Source organism: Salmo salar, chromosome 19 (genome assembly GCF_965601325.2).
Source record: "Salmo salar chromosome 19, fSalSal1, whole genome shotgun sequence".
Taxonomy (NCBI): Eukaryota; Metazoa; Chordata; class Actinopteri; order Salmoniformes; family Salmonidae; genus Salmo; species Salmo salar.
The window spans coordinates 76635474-76661961 of NC_138309.1; the positions used below are offsets into that span (position 1 = coordinate 76635474).

General features: G+C 40.9%; 1 protein-coding gene across 2 annotated transcripts in view; it reads right to left on the minus strand.

Moving 5' to 3' along the window:
• LOC106579565 (A-type potassium channel modulatory protein DPP6) overlaps positions 1–15708 on the minus strand; it is a 142215-nt gene extending 126507 nt beyond the window's left edge. The window contains exon 1 of one of the 2 annotated variants that reach the window (XM_014159599.3): positions 15258–15666. In XM_014159599.3, the coding sequence (XP_014015074.1) occupies positions 15258–15311 (54 nt within the window). In that variant the 5' untranslated portion in view covers positions 15312–15666. Of the gene's footprint in view, positions 1–15257 lie in introns of both variants that reach the window. The other variant, XM_045702706.2, reaches the window with a different exon arrangement.
• Positions 15709–26488: the final 10780 nt, after the last annotated feature.

The following is a 26488-nucleotide window of genomic DNA, read 5'->3' on the forward strand; positions in this document are numbered from 1 at the left end:
GGTCCTTGCCGTTCTGCTGTCCTAGGCAAGACCAAAAAATGCGACCCCTGCAAAACTAGAATAGTCCCAGTAAGAAAAATTACGTTGAAAATATTTAAAAGACATTGAGGTTAGGTTCAATTTAGGTTCTGAATGAAAGGTTAAAATATGTATTTGCCATACGTTTTGAAATACATATTTTCCAGGATGTTGAAAAGGCATATTTTCCGGATGTTGAAAATACGTATTTTCTGGATGTTGAAATCAGGCTTATTTTTGGTTCTGAATGAAAGTTGAAAAGACGTAATTTATAGAAGTCTATTTTGGGGTTAAATCAAGGCTTGTCCAGACCGGACAAAATCTGAACCAAACATAAACGTCTATGATTGGTTCAGATTTGCTCCAGAACGGACCAAAAATCAATGTCCATGAAGTTGAAATAAAGGCCGGTCCGCACCAAAAAAATACGTCCAAAAGGCGTCGGCGTCGGTCCGTGCTTACTGAGGTGTAGCTTACAGTGTTGTCTGAAATTACATTTTATGAATGCCCATCTATGTGGTAAGCCTACCATTTGTAAAACGCCAAAAAAATATGTCTGGTCTGGACAGGACCAAAACAAGACATCCAAAAGACATCGACACATGCTTACTGGGGTGTAGCCTACCACGTCGGCCTGCAATGAAATTCTATGAATGCTCATCCATGTGGTAGGACCACCATTTGTAAAACAGGCCGTTGCATTATCGTTTTTTTTGTCCTGATTCCTGTGACTAATCAATTTGTCTATTTAAGCTCTGAATATCAGCTACCCAACTTGGAGTTACCGTGAGCCTATTTGCAATGTGTTTACAAAGCGGGAAATGCAGAAGTAACCCTAACCCTTTTTTGCTATGATCAGCTTGTAAAAAATTGACAGATACAAAATTGAAACCACTGATCATGACAATGGGGTGAAACTCCTGAAACAGTTTGATTGTCCATTCCATATTGTCCATTTTACTTTGACCTGTCCTGTTTTTAGGATACTCTATGTTGTTTGCTAATATGACAGCACATTTTTTATTTGATTGGGCGCCATCGGAAAAACCTGTATGATGTAAAAAGTGTCTTAGGTTAGACTATTTGATAGGAGAAACCTGCATGATGTAAAAAGTATCCGTCTCATTACATTGTCATACATTTTATCTCTCGCCTGTAGGCTACAGAAAAAGCCACATAATCTTTCTTCCATATTTTAAATCTGTTACATGATTTATGTTAGATTATTTTTTGGACGGAACGTTGGTGGAGCGCCGCAGTGAGGAGTCTCTCCAACAGCACCCTGTAGAGGCACGCTAGGAGTGGACAAGCAAAATATTTTGTGCCCCTGCCTTTGACAAAGTGGGCACTGCTTATCACAGGATGGCATCAACGTTCACCTAAAAAGCCCTTATGCCACTGGTTGAGAGAAATTGTCATTGTTTTGGAGCAGAATTATGTGAGGTTTTATGTGTTGTTGTTGGAGGTGCGTCTTGGTCAGAAAATGCCGCCCTCGACAATCCGACCGCCTAATTCTGCTTAATGAGCGGGCCGGCCGTGATTCCAATAGCATATATGAAATATATTTATTGAACTGTTTGAATGTTGGCAGGAAGGGGCGGGGGGGGGGGGGGGGTCCATGGGGCCTTTCTAGTGTTAATAGACACAGATTTGGGTTGTGTAAAGCAATAGCTGGCCAGAAAATGCACTGTAGAGGGGGCAGAAAATATTGGAGCTATCAAGAATAGGCTGTTCATGATGACCATTTCACTCTGGACCGAAACTAAGGTGAATGTATGCTGAGCGTAGGTGCCTTCAATCATCTGTTCAAATGCTGTGTTGTTATCGTAAGCTGATTTTAACATAGTGTAGGAGGAGCAAAGCTGTGAGTAGGAGGAGCAAAGCCGTTATCAGGAAAGAACAGAGACGACGAGCTAATTAGAGACATGCTAATCTAACAGATGGGAAGTGATAAAAGCATTTCTGAGTTCGTCAGAAAAGGGGTGGTGGTATTTTATATCATGTTGGAATCAGTCTGATTGCTGAATCACCATGTAGCTGGAGAGATGGCTTTTGAAGGCTGGCAAGTGAGAGCAGCAGAGGAGACTGATAAGTGGAAGGGTGCACATTTGTCACTTGGGTCTAGACATCATGCTCCGCCTGCGCGCTTGTGTCAAATGGTGTCATGCTCCAAACTCCCTCCAGCAACTGAGACGGAAAGATATCATTAAAACTTGACATTAGGGAAGTTCTGACTCACACTGAGGCACACACACACACACACACACACACACACACACACACACACACACACACACACACACACACACACACACACACACACACACACACACACACACACACACACACACACACACACACACACACACACACACACACACACACACACACACACGTTGGGACCAAAAATGTATTCCCATTACCTAATCCCTAACTCTAAACCTAACTCTTAGCTTAACCCTAACCTTAACCCCAAACCCTAAAACTAACCCTAACCATAAACCTCACCCCTATGCCTAAAATAGCCTTTTTCCTTTTGGGGACTGGCGAAATGTGATTTTTTTGGGGACTCAAACGGATAGAAAGTTAGACCACACACACAAACACTGTGATGCCTCGCTTGCCAATCAGTCTACTCCACACTTAAAAGCTCTCTCTTGACACCTAGCGCGTGTGAAGACAATGACATTGTCCCTGTTCAATACACTTAATGCACTAATAGGGTTTAGTGCACTCTCCTATCACAGGTCTGGACACAGACTCTCAATGCCGCGCTATGGATTTACTGCCCACATTCTTCCATCTTCTATTGACAGAATGATATCAACAAGGTTCCAACACCCTATTTGACCCTGAGGCTTTTGTTTTCTCTCTTCCAAGTGTAGGCCTACTGTACTTCACTTCATTCAAAGCCTCCCATAATTCCACACCATACTGAGGTAGTGGGCTCTATTTTCTATTGTCTATTTCTACTTGCCATTGAGTGCGGGAAGCCCAGTTGAAGATAAAACACCAACCCACCTTTTCCTCCTCCTGTGTTGGGGACTTGAGATTTACTGTATCTCTGCAAAAATGTTTGGAGGTAAACAAAACATAAAATTAAACATCATTTGCCAGGGACGCTTTAGCGCAAAAGTCTGGAAGTAAAGCTACCACTCAAATCAAGATTATATATTTTTTTACTGCTCGTGAGTAAATCCTTGGGGATAGACACATGTAATAGCCTTATTGTAGCGTCTCAGAGGACCTCTTATCAAAACAACAAAAATGATTTATCTTTCCACTGACAGGTGTGGATTGGATAGGTGGCAATCATGCTGGTTTCACCAATCCTTTCATAGCAGTGCTCATGAGGGGTGGAAGGAAAGGAGACAACCTGGACATAGAGACAGGGCTGTCAGTCTTTTTCCCTACAACTCATTTAGAGCTTATTTGAAACTACATAGGTTCATATCAGAGCACCTCTTGCTCAGAAATCCTATTTTTCATTTGGTACAGAGTCACACTATAATTAAGCTGTACACTGACAGCAGCCCGAGGACCTGTGAGAAAATACTTGAGTCTCAAAAGTTTATTAACACACAACCAGGGAGGGGAGAGAACGCGGGAAATGGGAAAGAGTAAGCTTCCCTGGCTATCAGCAAGAAGAAAGCCCAGAGTTGTGTTCAGTAGGCACGGAGCGGAAGAAAACCCTGAAACTTAAGGAAAGGTTGGTACTATTTAATTTGTTTTATGCTGCAAAACATTTTGCTACGGTGTGCCCTAATGAACACCACCCACATATCATAAGAAATGCATTGCTATGCTGCAGTTACTGTAGGCATCATTCCCACACAAATTAAACGTGAACCACAAGCACTACGATTTGTGCTATTTGCAGGATTTCACATTGAGGTTTCATGTCACAACTCTCAGGAAGATGGCAAGCCCTCTCTATTAAGCTAATATTCTATTTGAGTGATTTCTCTCTCTTACCCATCGCTACCCACTGCACACAATCCAGGAATGCAGAAACAGAGTGATACAGCTCATAATATGCAAGACAGGGTAGTGAACTTCAAAATCTATGTTAAGACAAATGAAAATGTTTTTTAAAAAACGAACGTGAAAATAAGACTTGAGGTACTAATTAGCATATTGGCGTGGTGAGCCAGTTTTCAGTGTACATTGCACTGTAATACATTTTTATATCAGTTGAACAACTGCTAAATCAAAAGCCCAAATCAAGCGTTCTATGCCGTTTGATGCTAGAACAAAGCTGAATGTTCATTTTCTGGAATGAGGAGTGCATTATTTAATTTGAAATACCATCTAACGAGGAAACACATAAAACATTGGGAAGACTCAATTAAAAGCCAATTTTTTTCTTCCCTCAGTGTGTGTGTGTGTGTTTCTGTTATTACACGTGTGTGCATGCGTGTGTACAACGCCATTCTGTGAGCTACAGAATTGTCATAGAAACTAGTTTGCTGGGGGGGGGGGGGGGGGGGTTGGAGAGAACCCAGGCAATGTCATGATGAAAGTCAGTATTTCAGGCATGATCACTAGCATATCCCATGCAAGCAAATAATATAGCTGCCAATATTTTGACTAAGAAAAAAGTAAAGGGGGTTTGAGATGTTTTGACTTGGCCAAATCCCATCCGCCAGGATGCTGGTTTTGATGTGGCTTCAAGGAGAATGAATCAGTTGTGGCTTGCCAATGGACATCTAATGATCTGTGATTGATCATAGGAAAGCACGCTCCTAAAAGGGGAAATAATGACGACGCATAACACTTCACATCACGCTCCCATTGCCGAAATCTGCCAATGTCTCCTTAACAATGCAGTATGTCAATTTGGAGTGATAATGGTACCCCTGCGTGGTCATGACAATAACACCATGAAGTTAGGAGGGCGATAAACATCAGAATGTACAGTGGGGCTTGAATTACATGTTAGGCTAATTCTGGTGCTTCTAAGCCAGATGCAGCCATGCATGTACAGTGGCACCTGTGGAATGGCATCAGCCTCTAAAATCCTAAATAGTTAGTCAATACTTAATGACCGAGAAAAGTGCATACAGTAACTAGGCCTACTTTGTTCTCCCAACAATAATCCAAGGTGAAATAGATGGTAAGTGTTGGTAAAAATAGAACAGGTAAATAACATTTGATCTCCAATTGACTTTTGGCATCATATCGAGACGCTGATAGAAACAGTCCCTGGCAACCTCTTCAATGAAGTCAGAACAGGAATAGCACAATTGTCTTATTCGCATTTGCTGGTACAAGCAATTGCATGCTTATCGCTAGTGACTAGTATTCACTCTTATCCCTGTTTGTCAGTGTCGCCTGTGAGGTGTGAAGGTCACAACTGGAAACCTGGGGTCGGCGGCTAACTCCGGAACGCTCAATGTTCCAATTAGAGGTTCGGTGGAACATGGCTACCCATCCTCTGCAGCTCTGGGCTTTAATTGCAGAAGGTCGATAAGCCCAGACAAAAGCATCTCAACTGAGGTGAAGTCTGTCAGGCATAGATAAACACACACACTTTTTTACAAAGCCGCAGACATTCACAGACAGCCAGACAAACAGAGACATGAGACACACATACGCGCCATTGTGGATGCGTGACTAGACCATCACAGTTCAGATAAGTAATGTGAAAAGGGTATAAAAGAGTGATCAAAACTAAAGCTGAGACTTTTTCCTTTACCCTTTAAGAATCAGTTTGAATATTTCCCAACTTTAAAAAATGCAGTTTACTAAATTAAACAAAAGCAAAATAACAGATTGTGGTTATCATCTTATTTTCTTGCTGTAATGTCTTTGATTAGTTAGACCTATTAGCAAAACCAAACATGATTTTATCCTCACACAAGGGATCTTACTTCACAGATACCTGTCATTAAGTTTCTCTTTTAAATACTTAAAGAACACTTGCAATCGTAGCACAATTTTCTCCAATGGAATTACCCACACTATGATGCCATAGGCTTTGAAGGTTGATATGAAAACACTGAATTGTGATTAATAGGCTTAATAAGCATATCACTGATGCTTCATATAGCCCAGAGACACAATTAGAACATAACAAAAATATATTTTCTGCACACCTGACAGGAAATGCTTGACCTCTTTGTTGAGGCGGTTTTACACAAGATCAGTATTACTCCAGAGATGCAGTACTGCAGGAGGATGTGTGAGATAGAAAAACACTAAGACTGCTCCAACACAAACACCCACACACACCCACATACTGTGCCTAAGACAACTATTAGTAAGATTTGAAGCTTCTTGCTGTCGCATTTAGTTTATCTTCAGGGACACAGAGAAGCAGAAAGAAAGGAGAGATGCGGTCAAAGCATTTCATATTTATGGCTTTATTAAAGTCCCCCTTGAAGCTATTGAGCTTTACTTGCGTCCCCAGCCAGGAGGTGTTTATATCATGACAACAATCATGATGCATTGCTGTGGTGGCCACATTCCAATCTACTGTCTAATCTCCGCTCTAGCCCCAAACATCACGGCTCAATTGTTCCTAATTGCCCTTACTATGAACTATGGCACAAACAACAGTGGGGGAAATCAAGAAACAAATTCCCTCCTAAATCCATAATCTCTTTACTTATCAGCTTGGGGGCACTTGGAAAAAAAAGGAGGGATATATCTTTATTTATTCCAGAGGCAGTCAAATCCGGGCTTCGTTCTCTCGTTAAAATGTTCATTTAGCCACGCTGCTTATCAGTCCTATTAAGGAGCTGTTCTGCTGAATAGGTACAACCATCGAGGAAGAAAATGCAGAACAAGAAGCTCAAGGGTAGACACTAATGCTAGAATGCATAATGCCGTGGTACTGTAGCACCACATTCCACAATGCATCAATATGTGAAGGTGTGGCAATGAATACACATATTGAGTGCTTGGATTAAGTACACAGTGACAAACTGTATGGTTTCAAGTAGAGCTGGGATGACAAACCAAAAATTATCGACACTGTCACGTCCTGACCCTAGTAAGATGTCATTTTCTATAGTAGTGTAGGGCAGGGCGTGTTGTTGGTTAATCTATGTTTTCTATTTCTATGTTTAGGTTCTAGTTTGTCTATATCTATGTTGGTTTTGTTTGGGGTTGCTCTCTAATTGGAGGCAGCTGATCCTCATTGCCTCTGATTAGAGATCATATTTAAGTAGGGGTTTTTCTCATTGTGGTTTGTGGGTATTGTCTTTTGAGTAGTGTGTTGTCCTCTCTGCGTCACGGTTTGTTGTTTTGTATTTTCAAGTTATTAATGTATTGCATTCAGTTTCACTTTTAATAAATATGTGGAACTACAAAAACGCTGCATCTTGGTCCGCTCCTTCGAACAGCCGTGACAGACACCCATCATACAGATCACTTATCGCAGGCATTTTGCTGACATCATTCATTATGATAAGTAGCTTATATTAGAGAAATGTGTTTGAATACGTTTGCTAATATGGGATGATAGTTGTAGCCATCAATAGTCCCAATAACAATCAAACTAGTAATTGTAGTTTAAAGGATAATAAATAAAACTATGTTGCACATTAATGTTATAAACTTATCGTTCTATTTATCATTATCGCATAAATTCAGGTAATTTCGCAATATGGATTTTTGTCCGTATCGCTCAGCTTAAGTTTTAAGGCATAATCGAATTAATCATCTTTAAACAGATGCAATGATCCTCACATCTTGTATTGTCTGAAACGAAGAGTAATGGATCTCTTTAACAAAATCCCATAACTATCAACAGCCATTCTGCAGGTTCCATATACTTTTATAGAGCCACATCCTTATAGGTGTGAATTCCAGGGGCCCAAATCAAGTACCTGTCAAAAGTATGTTATACCACATCCCTGCTGCTACTGTCTTCTGCCTAATTAGGTGCAGAAACTGCGGGTTGGGCTACTCTAAGCTCCTAGATACAGTTGAAGTCGGAAGTTTTACCTACACCTTAGCCAAATACATTTAAACTCAGGTTTTCACAATTCCTGACATTTAATCCTGGTAAAAAGTCCCTGTTTTAGGTCAGTTAGGATCACCACTTTATTTTAAGAATGTGAAATGTCAGAATAATAGTAGAGAGAATTATTTATTTCATCACATTCCCAGTGGGTCAGAGGTTTACATACGCTCAATTAGTATTTGGTAGCATTGCCTTTAAATTGTTTAACTTGGGTCAAACGTTTCAGGTAGCCTTCCACAAGCTTCCCACAATAAGTTGGGTGAATTTTGACCTATTCCTGACAGAGTTGGTGTAACTGAGTCAGGTTTGTAGGCCTCCTTGCTTGCACACGCTTTTTCAGTTCTGCCCACAAATTGTCTATAGGATTGAGGTCAGGGCTTTGTGATGGCCACTCCAATACCTTGACTCTGCTGTCCTTAAGCCATTTCGCCACAACTTTGGGAGTATGACTGGGGTCATTGTCCATTTGGAAGACCCATTTGTGACCAAGCTTTAACTTCCTGACTGATGTCTTGAGATGTTGCTTCAATATATCCACATCACTTTCCTACCTCATGATGCCATCTAATTTTGTGAAGTGCACCAGTCCCTCCTGCAGCAAAGCACCCACAAAACATGAATCTGCCACCCCCGTGCTTCATGGTTGGGATGGTGTTCATTGGCTCCCCCTTTTCCCTCCAAACATAACGATGGTCATTATGGCCAAACAGTTCTATCTTTGTTTCATCAGACCAGAGGACATTTCTCCAAAAAGTACGATCTTTGTCCCCATGTGCAGTTGCAAACCGTAGTCTGGCTTTTTTTATGGCGGTTTTGGAGCAGTGGCTTCTTCCTTGCTGAGCGGTCTTTCAGGTTATGTTGATATAGGACTTGTTTTACTGTGGATATAGTTACTTTTGTACCTGTTTCCTCCAGCATCTTCACAAGGTCCTTTGCTGTTGTTCTGGGATTGATTTGCACTTTTTGAACCAAAGTACGTCCATCTCTAGGAGACAGAATGCGTCTTCTTCCTGAGCGGTATGACGGCTGCATGGTCCCATGGTGTTCATACTTGCGTACTATTGTTTGTACAGATGAACGTGGTACCTTCAGGCATTTGGAAATTGCTCCCAAGGATGAACCAGACTTGTGGAGGTCTACCATTTTTTTTCCTGAGGTATGTTGGTTTCTACGCATGTTGGTTTCTACGCATGTTACATCATTTCAGGTTGAAGATGAACACCAAGTGGACTTGAACAGAATACTAACTGAGTAGGCTGAATTGACGTAGCATGGTTGGGCTGTTGTAACCTGTTGTCTAATGTATTTATGTTAATAATAATGCAAATTATGCAAGTTTATGGAAAACCACCAAGCAAAGCAGGTCCCTTGAATCAGCAGTGGAAGAAAGCAGAAGATGGCTTTACAGTCCCTAAAGTGTTCATTCCCATGTGTGTTTATGTTTTAAGTAAAGTTAATTTACATCGATGTAAGTGGTCATCATTCCAGTTCTTCATCAGCGAGGCACTGAAGCAGAACTCTGTCTCCACTAGGGCCTGGGGGATTCTAGTGACCAGAAACACAAGCATAAAACAGAAACTTTCCCATTTTTATTTAAGCTAGGCCGAAACACATCTGGGAACGCTCACATGCCTAACACTATGTTAACATTCTAGAAACAAAATTCCTTTTCAGACAAAACCCATCATCATCATCATCAAGGACCATTTTCTACTCTGCCTTCCTCTCCCCTTCCCCATTATATCTGGCATCTGTTTTTTGAGTGATGGCTAGTCTTGTCTTCATTCTCCTGTTTTTTTTTTTTATATACACACCGATCCCACCCCTAGAGAAGACCCCAAGGCCACACACACAACTCACAGGCCTCAGAAGCTCTATTTTGGTGTCCTCTGGTACATTCTAATGCCTTGATTCATAAATACAGAAATACACAGCGAAATGATTGAATACTTTTATCGAGTTTAACTCACAGATTACACAATTAGTTGTGGTATTGTGTAGAATGACATGACTTTACAATGTAAATGACTGGAAATGTATGAATTCAGTGTATTGTTAGTTGTTTGGGATATTCTTAAGTTCTAGGCCTATATGATCAGGGTTATTTTCTAATATTTTTCAACATTTAACCTGTCTTCTCTTGAGATTAAAGTCTTATTTATAGCTTTACTGCAAGATATAAATTGCCAAAATGATGTTTATTCTTTAAATTATGTATTTTATTAAAACGAAACAAAAATGAAGTAGGTTGCAGGTTTCTGCTCCCAAAATCACACTTTAAAAAAAAGTTAAACAACATGTTTGGATGTTCTAAGTCCACAGCAATGCTTAAACCACATCAGGAGACCACTTTTGAGGTCTGTGAAAAAATATGAGACATTTAGATTTTGGGGTGTAGTTTCGAGTTTTAATGTCACATGCACAAGTACAGTGAAATGTATTTCTTCCAAACTCAAAACCCAACAATGCAAAAATGAATAACAATGTTTTTCTAGAAAGCAAAAAACACAAAAAAACATGAGAAATGAGAATAAGAAATACACAATAAAATAAGTAAGCAAGCATACTATATACTACTATATACTATAGAAAATATTTTAAAAGTCAGTTACAATACCATATTTACATGTGCAGAGATACTAGAGTGATGGAGGTAGATATGTATAGATGTAAGGTGACTAGGCAACAGGATATAAGATAAACAGAGTAGCAGCAGCTTGTATGTGAGTGGGTGTGCGTGTGCGTAGAGTAGGTATAAATGTATATGCATATGTGTGAGTGAGCAGATGATGGAGTGAGTGATTGTGTGTGTTGGAGTGACAGTGTGTGTGTGTGAGTGTGTAGGGCCCTGTGAGTGTGCAGAGACAGTGGAAATACTGAAATAAAAGGTAATTAAAGATACAAGGTAAACTCGGTCCATGTAGCTATTTTGTTAGCTACTTATCAGTCATATTGCTTGGGGATAGAAGCTGTTCAAGAGCCTGTTGGTGTCAGACTTGAAACACCGGTACCTCTTGCCGTGCGGCAGCAGAGAAAATAGTCTATGGCTTGGGTGGTTGGGGTCTTTGGCGATTTTTCCGGGCCTTCTTTTCACCCTGCCTGATATGTCTGTCCTGGATGGCAGGGAGCTCTGCCCCAGTGATGTACTGGGCTTTACGTACAACCCTCTGTAGCGCCATGCGATCAAGGACAGTGCTATTGCCATACCAAGCAGTGATGCAGCCAGTCAATAAGCTCTCAATGGTACAACTGTAGAACCTTTTCAGGATTTGAAGGCACATGCCAAACTTTTTCAACCTCCTGAGGGGGAAGAGGCAATGTCATGCCTTCTTCACAACTGTGAGTGTGTTTGGACCATTTTAAGTCTCTAGTGATTTGGACATTTAGGAACGTGAAGCTGTCTACCTGCTCCACTACCGCCCCATCAATGTGGATGGGGCGTGCTCGCACCCCCCCCCTTCCTGTAGTTCACGATCAGATCCTTGGTCTTGCTGATGTTGAGGGAGAGGTTGTTGCTCTGGCACCACACTGTCAGGTCACTGACCTCCTCCCTGTAGGCTGACTCATTGTCGCCGGTGATCAGGCCTACCACTGTTGTGTCGTCAGCGAACTTGACAATGGTGTTGGAGTCATGCGTGGCCACCCAGTCGTGGGTGAACAGGGAGTACAGGAAGGGACTAAGCACAGTGTTAAGGGTCAGCATGGTGGAGGTGATGTTGCCTACCCCCACCACCTGGGGTTGGCCCATCAGAAAGTCCAGGATCTAGTTGCAGAGGGAGGTGTTGAGACCCTGAGTCCTAAGCATGGTGAGTTACCCTTTAATTCAAGTGTGCACCTAGCAAGAGGCTGTTGTTTAGTGGTGTTTTGGTAGCATTTTCAAAACAAATACCCACTGGATTGATGCAAAGAAGCATGATATCATTCTGCCAGGTAGGCATAGCCTAATTTGTTGTTAACAATTTTTAATTTTTTTTTATTTAACCTTTATTTAACTAGACAAGTCAGTTAGGAAAAAATTCTTATTTACAATGATGGCCTACCCGGGCCAAACCCTAACCCGGATGATGCTGGGCCTATTGTGCGCCGCCCTATAGGACTCATAATCACGGCCGGTTGTGTTAAAGCCTGGAATCGAACCAGGGTCTGTAGTGACGCCTTAGACCGCTGCGCCACTCGGGAGCCCCAATAATTCAACTTAATTGAGAAGATTTTTGGGAAAGCCTGTTTTTATTAGAATCATCACTAATGGCTACACAAAGTGGTAGATGCGTGCACTGCACACACACACACACACACACACACAAACACAAGCAGACAGGGGTATTCTCGTTGCCTCTTCAGAAAGTTACAAGAAATAGAAATCATTGATGCATTCTGTTCATGGCTTATGATAAACTTGGGAAAATGAATAAATGTTCAATACATTTAGTTGATTCCCTACTACAGGTCAATACATTTTTGAACATTGTTGAATTCTGTTTTAATGCCTGGATTTCGCGAGGGCCCTAATTATCATATTTGGACCAGAATGAGGCTCTCCACCACCTATTGTTCCTGCAGTGATGATTCCCCATCTTCATCTAATTCTTTCATAATTAATCTGCAGATCCTCAGCAAAACGCATAGGCCTACAAGTAGCGTACTGTACGCAAATTAAAGAGCCAAATGAACGGCTCTCTCACCAATGCAATTTGGTAGGCTACACTGACTGACGAGACTCACTCATTTTAGAGTCAGTCTGGAAAGCCCCGACATCCTAGGAAAAGAAACCTCGGAAATCCTTTGGTTTACTTCTTCCTATACGATTCCATGGACATATAACCACGTTGCATGATTTATGAATGGCAAAGAGATCGACTTTATTCAGTCAGTTCGACACCTTTTATAAACTAGTCAACAGTTGCTGTTCAGTTGTCAAAATAAATAAACTATCAAAAGAAAGAAAGTCGCACACTCCACGTGTAATCTCCCAGCAATTTAATGGGTATTTACCAATGTTTCGGCATCACTGTGCCTTCCTCAGGGTCACCGTGCCTTCCTCAGGGTCACCGTGCCTTCCTCAGGGTCACCGTGCCTTCCTCAGGGTCACCGTGCCTTCCTCACGGTCACTGTGCCTTCCTCAGTTGTCAAATCGACACCCAGTAAATAGCCTACTAAGCGCATCGACTCTGCGTTGCTGGCTATGTGAAATGTGTTGTTAGAAAACAATTAAGCTAAGTCGTGGATTTCGACTCATTGTGACCAATTACATTACATGGGAAGTGCAAATTCACGCGCATCATGATCTCTCCCTCCTCTGTGTAAAGAAATACGACTGCAACCAGAGATCTGTATATAATGACGAGATGCTCATATCTCTGCCCTAACAATGCTAGTCGTCCAAAAGACTGGAAGGCAGGCGACAAGCTTAGGCCCAAAATAAGCCCAATGATTTTGGCGAGAGTGAAACCTCTTCCTCTCTGCTGCGTTTCCCCGAAATCAGTCGTTTTGTGACTGACAGGCGCCTATCCTATCAATAGATTGCGCTAGAAGATGCATATCGTTCATTCTAGCAGGGGAGGGCTCAACGCACTAGCGAATTTAAACTTTTAAATTAAAAGTAGCTAAGTTACTATGAAGTGGAATATGTAGCCGGCTGAAAATGAGTCTCTAACCAGCTGATTAGCTAACAGCCGGAGCTAATGGAAAACACTTGAGCCCGTCTCTGGTTAACCAGTCTCTACGGCTGGTCTCTATGGCTCAAATCATTTCAGAACCATAACACTAACACACACACACACATACACACACATCCCCCCCCCCCACACACACACACACACACACACACACACACACACACACACACACACACACACACACACACACACACACACACACACACACACACACACACACACGTCAGCGTGTGCATGACACATGTACATATTTGACAAGTGTGTGTATTTCTGTGTTTTATGTGTATATGTTTGACAGGTGTGTGTTTTGAGTGTGCGATGTCTTTCCCTGCCTCCCTAGCAGAGCCTGACAGTGATATGCTACACATGAGTAAAGCCGTGAGTGGCTCAAGTGAAGGTTGGCTGCTCTACGGGACACAGCCATGAGTCCTTCTCACCTTTTCTGTCATCTTAGAAGGGGTACTTTGTACAGACAGGAGACTCCAGACAATGACAGATGCTGTCCGAAGCTCTCCCCTGTTACAGTGCCTGCTCTAATGTAACAGTATCCTTCTAGGCCTGTATCACCAAATTATGATTCACACTCTTTGCATAGCAACAGATTCCTAGTTGACAGCACTGTGCTCAGTATGTGCTGGTGGAGCTGCCCATTGAATGTTGCTGAAATCTGTCACACAGGCTATTCCTCTGATGGTCAAGAAATTGGTATTGGGTGCTGTCCTTTTAGTGGTGCTGAAATGTGTTGCACTGAGGTAGGCTACAGCACACATCTCAGTGGAAAGCAAGATCATTATACATCAGCCTTTAAAATGCATCCAATTATTTATTCCATGTATATCTCCAAAGGCAAGTCAAATCACCTGTTGCAACATTGTCACTTTATTCGACTGTGAATTATCTGAAAAAGTTAAATTCATTAGCTAAAAATAAGATACACTTTAGTTGTTTGAGCTAGAGGTCACACATAAACCGTCACATGAGCAATCTTGCACCACATTTGAATGCTGGGGTAGTTATCTACAATAAGCAGAAATGCCTGTACAAATAATCTTGTCTTGTAATTGTTTCTGTGGGCATTACTACTCAGACGACAAAAGGACAATTATTGTCTGATAACGTGGCCTGCAATAAGCTACTTCGAAGTATTTTACCTGGAGATTTCCCGCCTATTCAACGTCATATCTAGCTTATTGTAAGTCCCGTACACTGGCCACGTTAAGGTTCTATCATGCGTCACAGCCGGTGTAACACATGTCCGTTATGGTGAGAACAGATTTGAAAGAGGCTAAATGGAGTCTAAGGTAAGGTGGGGGGTAGTGATGCTCACAGCAATCACCTTGAATTACAGAGAAGAGTGACTGACATTGGTGTGAGAGCCGGTTGTCTTGCCGAGCGCTGCAACAATTCCAAATGTTTCAAATGATGGAGAATTGAATACAACATAGTCTCTGCTAGTATGATAATGCTTCATGTGGCGTTATAGTAAAGAATTGCAGGCTTCACACAAAATTGGAGAAAAAAAATCACAGCAATTTACAATTTCAGTACAGGGAGAAATGACATCGGTTGAATGAAAGAAAGCGCATCATTACCTGCTCTTGCTGTTGAGCCGTTTTCGGTGCGTTTGTCTCCTTCACCGTAGTCATGATGCCCTACAGTCAGATCAACCAGCTGCTACACCACAACACAATCACAGGTGACTTTGAGAGGTGACCGGAGCCGGCAAAGTACCACACAGAAAAATACATTCAATTTCAGTCGTGATGTTTAAAGTTGAGAGAGAGCTTGATGTAAGCAATAAGGAGTTGGGGGGAAAATCCCGGCAAAACGAGTCTTAATCTGAGACAACGCAGATGATACTCAATTGTAACCTTGTGCATGGAAGAAAGTGGGAGGGAGATAGGTAGAGATAAGAGCTGAGGCAAAGACAGCTACTGCAATTGATACCGACCGCGCCACTTCGATAAATGCCTGGCAACCACCAACGGGCGACTGAGATGGGGGGAGGCGAACAGCGATACTTGTCCCTCACCACGTCGCACGTATCAGATTTTCACTCATGCACCCGCCAAGAGACACAGACACTACTAAAATGGTGATATCATTGATAATAATTGTAGAGGTAATTTAGGCACTACAATCCTACCTGTTATCTGGACCATTCAATTCAGATTACAGTAAAATATAATGAATAGTTTAATGACATCAAAGCTATCACTGAAACATGTGTATTTCATACGTTCAATGAAATAGGTCACATTGACAGAGCTCTGCGCTGACACACACACATAATGTTATGCAATATGTTTTTTGACGTCAATGATTTTCAACTCTTCTAAATACAGCATTTTTTATTTATTTTTTGCTTCAAGAGCGAGATCTGTACCATTGGACAGTAAGTGTAGAAAATCCATAGCCAGAGATTGCAGCATCCCAGATGACATGACAGGAAATATATTGAAACAAATACTTGAAATGTAACTAATAAACCATTAAGAAGAGGCATCCAAGTTGCTCGGATAGAAGATATATAGTTGTACCATGTATAAGTATATTTTAATATATCTCTTTAGGGCTAATGTATGTAGCAGACAGAGCTTCAGCGAAATAGAACGAGAAAACTAGTCTAAATTGGTGCTAGGGGAAGCAGGGTGTATCCAACCAAAATGTTCTTCCTTGAATTTAAAGTCTCTGAGTAACACCATTAAAACAAAACAAGAATTCTGACAGAAGTGTATGAGATATTGAGCACAAGGTGACTAAAACGCAATTAACATGACTATAAATGTCAGTTGTCATCACCTATCATGACTTTTCCTAACCTCTGTTCCATTGTGTCATTATAATGATGTCGTGGCAAAATACTTTTGATAGAAACACTTAATGGAATTACTGTGGCCTTCGAAAAAACAAAATGTACACTTCAGACATTGAAATCCAAATGAGCGACACCAAAGTGTAAGAAAATAACCATCCTTTTTTCAAAGGTACAATGAAGCGAAACTACGATTGCTCACACTGCAAACTTACATGTAGCGCAAGTATTATTAACATAATACCATTTATTTAATATCTTACACTTTAGGGGCTCTCAAGCAAAGCACTAATGTTCACACAAGCCACTTTTGGTTATCCCTCAAATTAAACCAAATGTAATGTATTTCAGCGCTGTGTTAATTAAAAATTTCCAGGAAGAACCATTGCATTCAATATCCAAACACTGTATATAAATGAGTTACTTATACTCAGAGACATTTTACATGGTAATGATACCTGTTCTATTCTTTTATTCTCCTCTATGTCTTAGCAGGGGTTTTAATATGCACATGCTGCTTTGTTAATTAATTGTGGGCACTGTGTTTTGGTGAGGTAAATTACTATGGAATCCCAGTTGGGTGTCGGCAGTGTCGGGCCTGCATGATAAGCACACTGCTGCACAATGGGAGGAAAGCCATGTCCTTCAAATAGAGGCCCTACTTTCAGACCCCTTGCCTGCCTGCTTAAAAAGTTGTAAAAACAATTGCATCCCTTTCCAAGTGAACCCAAAGTATCCCAAAAACACTGAATAGAGTAGGATTTGTGTGAGTTTGACTGTCTATGTGTGTGGAAGTTTGTTTTGTATAGTGTACAGTATACAAAACAAACTTCCACACACATAGACAATCAAACTCACAGTATACAAAACAAACTTCCACACACATAGACAATCAAACTCACAGTATACAAAACAAACTTCCACACACATAGACAATCAAACTCACAGTATACAAAACAAACTTCCACACACATAGACAATCAAACTCACAGTATACAAAACAAACTTCCACACACATAGACAATCAAACTCACAGTATACAAAACAAACTTCCACACACATAGACAATCAAACTCACAGTATACAAAACAAACTTCCACACACATAGACAATCAAACTCACAGTATACAAAACAAACTTCCACACACATAGACAATCAAACTCACACAAACATAGATACGTAGACACTAGTAAAAGCACTACTGAGGCACTACACAGCATGTCATCGCAATCAACCAAACACTCCACTACTACACAACTGGCCCTTCTCTACCGCTCCTATTGCAATTAACATCGACAGCATGACGTATAAAACCAAAAGGGTTGCTGCTCAGGGAATCAATCAACTCCAAACGAATGATGCCCACTCTGGACCAGATGCCCCGATTGGCTGATGGCGGATACAGTGCTACTTAGTCGCTGTGGCTGCAACATAACAAATGCCCATTGTGCTGCGGTGGGGGAGCCTGTACACAAACCTCCAAACCTCAACCCCTGTGATGTTGACAAATGGACAAGGAGAGGATGAGGGATGCCTGTGGCCTTAGCTCTGTTTAAACACACATTCCTTAGAAGTTACAGATTAATTGAGTAGCTGTGCCAACCTCCCGGAACAAATGGAGGCCCTTATGGCTGCCAACCTAATGAACTGGAAGAAGTGCTCAAGACTGATGAGATGTTGCCTACTAATCAATACCAATGCAACCTCAAAATACTGTGCCGATTGATTGCTTCGGCACTGGTAATAGCCTTGTAATGACTCATCATCAAAACAAGGATGACAATTATGTATGTGGATCGATAATTCTGTGAATGTCGAAGCAATGCTTAAAATGAGAAACGGGAATGTTCTGTTTGACTTTTCTGTCAATGCTGATATTGTAGATTTGTAAAGAAAGTGTGTTCTCTGGTTTTACAAAGGAGACTGAGAAGTCTGTCAGTTAATCCAGCAGTCTCCTACAAGCTCATACTGAGTTGAGATTTCTGCCTAGAAACCTCAACTACCTCGTAGACCTGCACATTAACTCAGTACCAGTACACCTTTAAATTTTTTTGCACATTTTTCTTACTTTTGAACTCTGTATTGTTTGGAAAGGGCTCGTAAGCATTTAACATTAATGTCTACAACTGTTGTATTCGGTGCTTATGACAAATACAATTGGATATCGATAGCCAGTGCTCTTCAGTACATAGTGTTTGTTGCAGTGTTTGTTGCTACTTTAGTGCTACTTTAGTGGATAGAAAAAGAACAGAGGAGGCAAAAAACAGCAGCCAAACAGTCAATTACATTACAACGCTAGAGGGAGAGTCCACTTTGATCTACACTGAACAAAAAATATATAAATGTTGGCCTCTCTCCTTAAAAAAGGCCCCATAGCTCTTGGAGTCCCATGCAGGAAAAGCTAGACTAGAACAGCTTGCTGGACATAATTTGTTTAGCATTTATTATACCAATAGACTATTCGAGGAGGCACACAACTTCTTTTTTGCTGAATGTGAAATACAGCAGCCAACAGAACTCATGGGTAGTTTGAAAGAAGGGCGAATGCGCTATGGCGGAAGGCTTTAGCAGTTATTTATTCAGACCCATAACCATTCAATCTTCTTGAAGAGAAGTGAAAGCCTTCCGTATCTAATTCTAGTCCGACAGTATATTATTCAAGGATGTCATTAGAATGATGAAGATAAGGACAACAAAACTTATTTCACTTAACTGTTGAAAGCGGGGAAGGAATCAAGCAACAATAGAGAGAGAAAGAGGAGGTAGGCTAATATCATTAGGGGAAATATTATGAAAGGTAGGTTATACAGGTGAAGTTGGAAGTTTACATACACTTAGGTTGGAGTCATTAAAACCCGTTTTTCAACCACTCCACAAATTTCTTGTTAAAAACTATAGTTTTGGCAAGTCGGTTAGGACATCTACTTTGTGCATGACACAAGTAATTTTTCCAACAATTGCTTACAGACAAATTATTTCACTTATAATTCACTGTATCATAATTCCAGTGGGTCAGAAGTTTACATACACTAAGTTGACTGTGCCATTAAACAGCTTGGAAAATTCCAGAAAATTAAGTCATGGCATTAGAAGCTTCTGATAGGCTAATTGACATAATTTGGGTCAATTGGAGGTGTACCTGTGGATGTATTTCAAGGCCTACCTTCAAACTCAGTGCCTCTTTTCTTGATATTATGGGAAAATCAAAAGAAATCAGCCAAGACCTCAGAAAAAAAATTGTAGACCTCCACAAGTCTGGTTCATCCTTGGGAGTAATTTCCAAATGCCTGAAGGTACCACATTCATCTGTACAAACAATAGTACGCAAGTATAAAAACCATGGGAACATGCAGCCGTCATACCACTCAGGAAGAAGACGCATTCTGTCTCCTAGAGATGAACATACTTTGGTGAGAAAAGTGCAAATTAATACCAGAACAACAGCAAAGGACCTTGTGAATATGCTGGAGGAAACAGGTACAAAAGTATCTATAAGAAAAGTATCTCCACAGTAAAACGAGTCCTATATCGACATAACCTGAAAGGCCGCTCAGCAAGGAAGAAGCCACTGCTCCAAAACCGCCATAAAAAAGCCAGACTACGGTTTGCAACTGCACATGGGGACAAAGATCGTACTTTTTTTTCTGATGAAACAAAAATAGAACTGTTTGGCCACAATGATCATCGTTATGTTTGGAGGAAAAAGGGGGACGCATGCAAGCCGAAGAACACCATCCCACCGTGAAGAACGGGGGTGGCAGCATCATTTTGTGGGGGTGCTTTGCTGCAGGAGGGACTGATGCACTTCATGAAATAAATGGCATCATGAGGCAGGAAAATTCTGTGGATATATTGTAGCAACATCTCAAGTCATCAGTCAGGAAGTTAAAGCTTGGTCGCAAATGGGTGTTCCAAATGGACAATGACCCCAAGCATACTTCCAAAGTTGTGGCAAAATGGCTTAAGGACAACAAAGTAAAGGTGGCCATCACAAAGCCCTCACCTCAATCCCATAGAAAATTTGTGGGCAGAACTGAAAAAGCGTGTGCGAGCAAGGAGGCCTACAAACCTGACTCAGTTACACCAGCTCTGTCAGGAGGAATGGGCCAAAATTCACCCAACTTATTGTGGTAAGCTTGTGGAAGGCTACCCAAAACGTTTGACCCAAGTTAAACAATTTAAAGGCAATACTACCAAATACTAATTGAGTGTATGTCAACTTCTGACCCACTGGGAATGTGATGAAAGAAATGAAATCTGAAATAAATCATAAATCATTCTCTCTACTATCATTATTAGCTTCCCTGTGGCTCAGTTGGTAGAGCATGGTGTTAGCAATGGTGTTTGCAACGCCAGGGTTGTGGGTTTGATTCCCACGGGGGGCCAGTATGGGAAAAAAAAAAAAATGTATGAAATGAATTGAAATGTATGCATTCACTACTGTAAGTCGCTCTGGATAAGAGTGTCTACTAAAATGTAAAATAATTTGGACATTTCACATTCTTAAAATGAAGTGGTGATCCTAACTGACCTAAAATGGAATTTTTACTAGGATTAAATGTCAGGAATTGTGAAAAACTGAGTTTAAATGTATTTGGCTAAGGTGTATGTAAACTTCCGACTTCAACTGTATATGATTTATAATGCTTTTGAATGACACCTGGTTTTGTCGAGAAATATGGCTTACCTTTAAGAAAAGTTATTTTCGGGATGGAACATTTGTAAAATACCTGGAAAATATTCAATCCTTGCATCCCAAACATGCTCAGTGGGTGACATGTCTGGTGAGTATGCAGGCCATGGAAGAATTGGGACATTTTCAGCTTCCAAGAATTGTGTATCCTTGTGTATCCAGATCCCTGCGACATGGGGCTGTGCATTATAATGCTGAAACATGAGGCGATGGCTGCGGAGGAATGGCACGACAATGGGCCTCAGGATCTCGTCACGGTATCTCTGTTCATTCAAATTGCCATCGATAAAATGCAATTGTATACGTTGTCTGTAACTTATGCCTGCCCATACCATAACCCCACCGCCACCATGAAGCACTCTGTTCAAACCGCTCGCTCACACAGTGCCATACACGCTGTTTACCATCTGCCCGGTACTGTTGAAACTGGGATTCTTCCATGAAAAGCACACTTCTCCAGCGTGTCAGTGGCCATGGAAGGTGAAATTTTGCCCACTGAAGTCGGTTACGACGCTGAACGGCAGTCAGGTTCTGGCGAGGCCGACGAGCACGCAGATGTGCTTCCCTGAGGCGGTTGCTGACAGTTTGTGCAGAAATTATTCATTTGTGCAAACCAACAGTTTCATCAGCTGTCCGGGTGGCTGGTCTCAGATTATTCCGCAGGTGTAGAAGCCGGATGTGGAGGTCCTGGGCTGGCGTGGTTACACGTGGTCTGCGGTTGTGAGGCCAGTTGGACATACTGCCAAATTCTCTAAAACAACATTATGGTAGAGAAATGAACATTAAATTATCTGGCAATAACTCTGGTGGACATTCCTGCAGTCAGCATGCCAATTGCACGCTCCCTCAAAACTTGAGACATCTGTGGCATTGTGTTGTGTGACAAAACTGCACATTTTAGAGTGGCCTTTTGTTGTCCCCAGCACAAGATGGACCTGTGTAATAATCATGCTGTTTAATCAGCTTCTTGATATGCCACACCTGTCAGGTGGATGGATTATCTTGGCAAAGGATAAATGCTCACTAACAGGGATGTAAACACATTTGTGCACAACATTTGAGAGAAATAAGCTTTGCGTGCGTATGGAACATTTCTGATATATTTTATTTCAGCTCTTTACATGTTGCGTTTATATTTTTGTTCGGTATATAATTGCCATCGCCGTTAAGGGTGTGGTAAACATGGGACTGGTGTAAAGCCAGACTTCTGATTCCGTGACGCAAACTGTATTATATGTTCCTGGCTGACTCAAATACATTTCTTTATTGAGATTTTTGGGAAGAAGCTTAAAATCCCACCACTAGGGAAAAGAGGGCTCCTTCTCTACACATGCACATCTGTTGTTGTCTTATTGGGACTCAGTCTTACAGAGTCATTTTGGATGCTTCATTAAAGGCCAAGAATAGCAACTATTGCATGGTACAGGGCTGGGCATTATAATGACTATGGTACAGGATGTAACAGGGCTGGACATTATAATGACTCTGTAGTACAGGGGTGGGCATTATAATGACTTTATGGTACAGGATAATGAATTTATTATACAGGATAAGGACTATATGGAACATGATAATGACTCTGTGGTACAGGATGACTATGCAGTACTGGATAATGACTCTATAATACAGGATAATGACTCTGTAGTACAGGGCTGGGCATTATAATGACTCTATAGTACAGGTCTGGGCATTATAATCACTCTATAGCAACCGGGCTGGGCATTATAATGACTATATAGTACAGGATAATGACTCTATAGCAACTGGGCTGGGCATTAATATGACTCTATAATACAGAATAATGACTCTATTGTACAGGATAATGACTCTATGGTACAGGATAATGACTACAGCTCAGGATAATGACTCTATAGCAGCCCGGTTGCTATAGAGTCATTATCCTGTGCTGTAGTCATTATCCTGTACCATAGAGTCAATATCCTGGGCATTATCCCCGGGAATTAATATGACTCTATAGTACAGAATAATGACTCTATAGTACAGGATAATGACTATGGTACAGGATAATGACTACAGTACAGGATAACGACTCTATGGTACAGGATAATGACTCTATAGTACAGGGTTGGGCATTATAATGACTGTATGGTACAGGGCAGGGCATTATAATGACTCTATGGTACAGGGCTGGGCATTATAATGACTCTACAGTACGGGATAATGACTCTATGGTACAGGACAATGACTCTATAGTACAGGATAATGCCTCTATAGTACATGATAATGCCTCTATAGTACATGATAATGCCTCTATAGTACAGGGCTGGACATTATAATGACTCGATGGTACAGGGCTGGACATTATAATGACCCTATAGTACAGGATAATGACTATGGTACAGGAAAATGACTCTATGTGTCACGATTGTCGTTGGTAATGGAGGACCAAAACGCAGCAGGTATGTGTAAGCTCATCTTGACATTTAATAAACTCAGAATGAACGTACAAAAATAACAAAAAAAGAACAAACGATCAACAAAACAGTCTGGCAAGGCACAAGGCTAAACACAGAACAATCTCCCACAAACACACAGACAAACACACCCAACTAATATAGGACTTCCAATCAAAGGCAACACCACACAGCTGCCTTCAATTGGAAGTCCACCCCAATTAACTCTACATAGAAACAGACTACCTAGACTAAACATAGAATTACATAAACATAGATCATAAACCAAAAACCCGGAAATACTAAATCAAACGCCCTTTTACCAAAACATCACCCCGAACCACATAAAACAAATACCCTCTGCCACATCCTGACCAAACTACAATAACAATTAACTCTTATACTGGCCAGGACGTGACACTATGGTACATGGCTGGGCATTGTAATGACTCTATAGTACAAGATAATGACTCTATGGTACAGGATAATGACTCTATAGTACAGGATAATGACTATAGTACAGGGCTGGACATTATTATGACTCTATAGTACAGGGCTGGACGTTATAATGACTCTATAGTATAGGGCTGGGCATTATAATGACTCTATGGTACAGGGCTGGGCATTATAATGACTCTATGGTACAGGATAATTACTCTATGGTACAGGATAATGACTCTATAGTTCAGGGCTGGACATTATAATGACTCTATAGTTCAGGGCTGAACATTATAATGGCTCTATGGTACAGGGCTGGGCATTATAATGACTCTATAGTACAGGATAATGACTCTATGGTACAGGATAATGACTCTATAGTTCAGGGCTGGACATTATAATGACTCTATAGTTCAGGGCTGGACATTATAATGGCTCTATAGTTCAGGGCTAGACATTATAATGACTCTATAGTACATGGCTGGACATTATAATGACTCTATAGTTCAGGGCTAGACATTATAATGACTCTATAGTACATGGCTGGACATTATAATGACTCTATAGTTCAGGGCTGGACATTATAATGGCTCTATAATTCAGGGCTGGACATTATAATGACTATGGTACAGGGCTGGACATTATAATGGCTCTATAGTTCAGGGCTGGACATTATAATGACTCTATGGTACAGGGCTGGACATTATAATGGCTCTATAGTTCAGGGCTGGACATTATAATGGCTCTATAGTTCAGGGCTGGACATTATAATGGCTCTATAGTTCAGGGCTGGACATTATAATGACTCTATAGTACATGGCTGGACATTATAATGACTCTATAGTTCAGGGCTAGACATTATAATGACTCTATAGTACATGGCTGGACATTATAATGACTCTATAGTTCAGGGCTGGACATTATAATGGCTCTATAATTCAGGGCTGGACATTATAATGACTATGGTACAGGGCTGGACATTATAATGACTCTATGGTACAGGGCTGGACATTATAATGGCTCTATAGTTCAGGGCTGGACATTATAATGGCTCTATAGTTCAGGGCTGGACATTATAATGACTCTATAGTACATGGCTGGACATTATAATGACTGTATGGTACAGGGCTGGACATTATAATGACTCTATAGTTCAGGGCTGGACATTATAATGGCTCTATAGTACAGGGCTGGACATTATAATGACTCTATAGTTCAGGGCTGGACATTATAATGGCTCTATAGTTCAGGGCTGGACATTATAATGGCTCTATAGTTCAGGGCTGGACATTATAATGGCTCTATAGTTCAGGGCTGGACATTATAATGGCTCTATAGTTCAGGGCTGGACATTATAATGGCTCTATAGTTCAGGGCTGGACATTATAATTACTCTATAGTACATGGCTGGACATTATAATGACTCTATAGTTCAGGGCTGGACATTATAATGGCTCTATAATTCAGGGCTGGACATTATAATGGCTCTATAGTTCAGGGCTGGACATTATAATGACTCTATGGTACAGGGCTGGACATTATAATGACTCTATAGTTCAGGGCTGGACATTATAATGGCTCTATAGTTCAGGGCTGGACATTATAATGACTCTATAGTACATGGCTGGACATTATAATGACTGTATGGTACAGGGCTGGACATTATAATGGCTCTATAGTTCAGGGCTGGACATTATAATGACTCTATAGTTCAGGGCTGGACATTATAATGGCTCTATAGTTCAGGGCTGGACATTATAATGACTCTATGGTACAGGGCTGGACTCTTATAATGACTCTATAGTTCAGGGCTGGACATTATAATGGCTCTATAATTCAGGGCTGGACATTATAATGACTGTATGGTACATGGCTGGACATTATAATGACTCTATAGTACAGGGCTGGGCATTATAATGACTCTGATCATCCTCACAAAACTGACATTTTACAAAAATAAATCTGAAGGGTAATTATTTACAAAATTCCCTCTTGGATCACTGAGATTAGGATTTGTATTTATCTATTTCATAATTGTTATTATGTTTTTTGTTCAGATATTATGCATTTGACCACAATTTCCACCAAATTCTCATTACCGCAACAGTCCAAAAAAGTTATAAACAAATCCAATTGTCACGCCCTGACCATAGAGAGCCCTTGTTTCTCTATGGTGTAGTAGGTCAGGGTGTGACTAGGGGGTATTCTAGTTGAAAATTTATATTTTGTGTTCTAGTTTTATTTTCTATGTTGGTGTTTTGTATGGTTCCCAATTAGAGGCAGCTGGTAATTGTTGTCTCTAATTGGGGATCATATTTAAGTAACTATTTTTCCCACCTGTGTTTGTGGGATATTGTTTTGTGTTTGTGCATGTGCACCACGTAGTCACGTTTTGTTGTTCGTTTATTGTATTATTGTTTTTGCTTAAAGTTTCACTTTGTAATAAATATGTTGAACTCAAC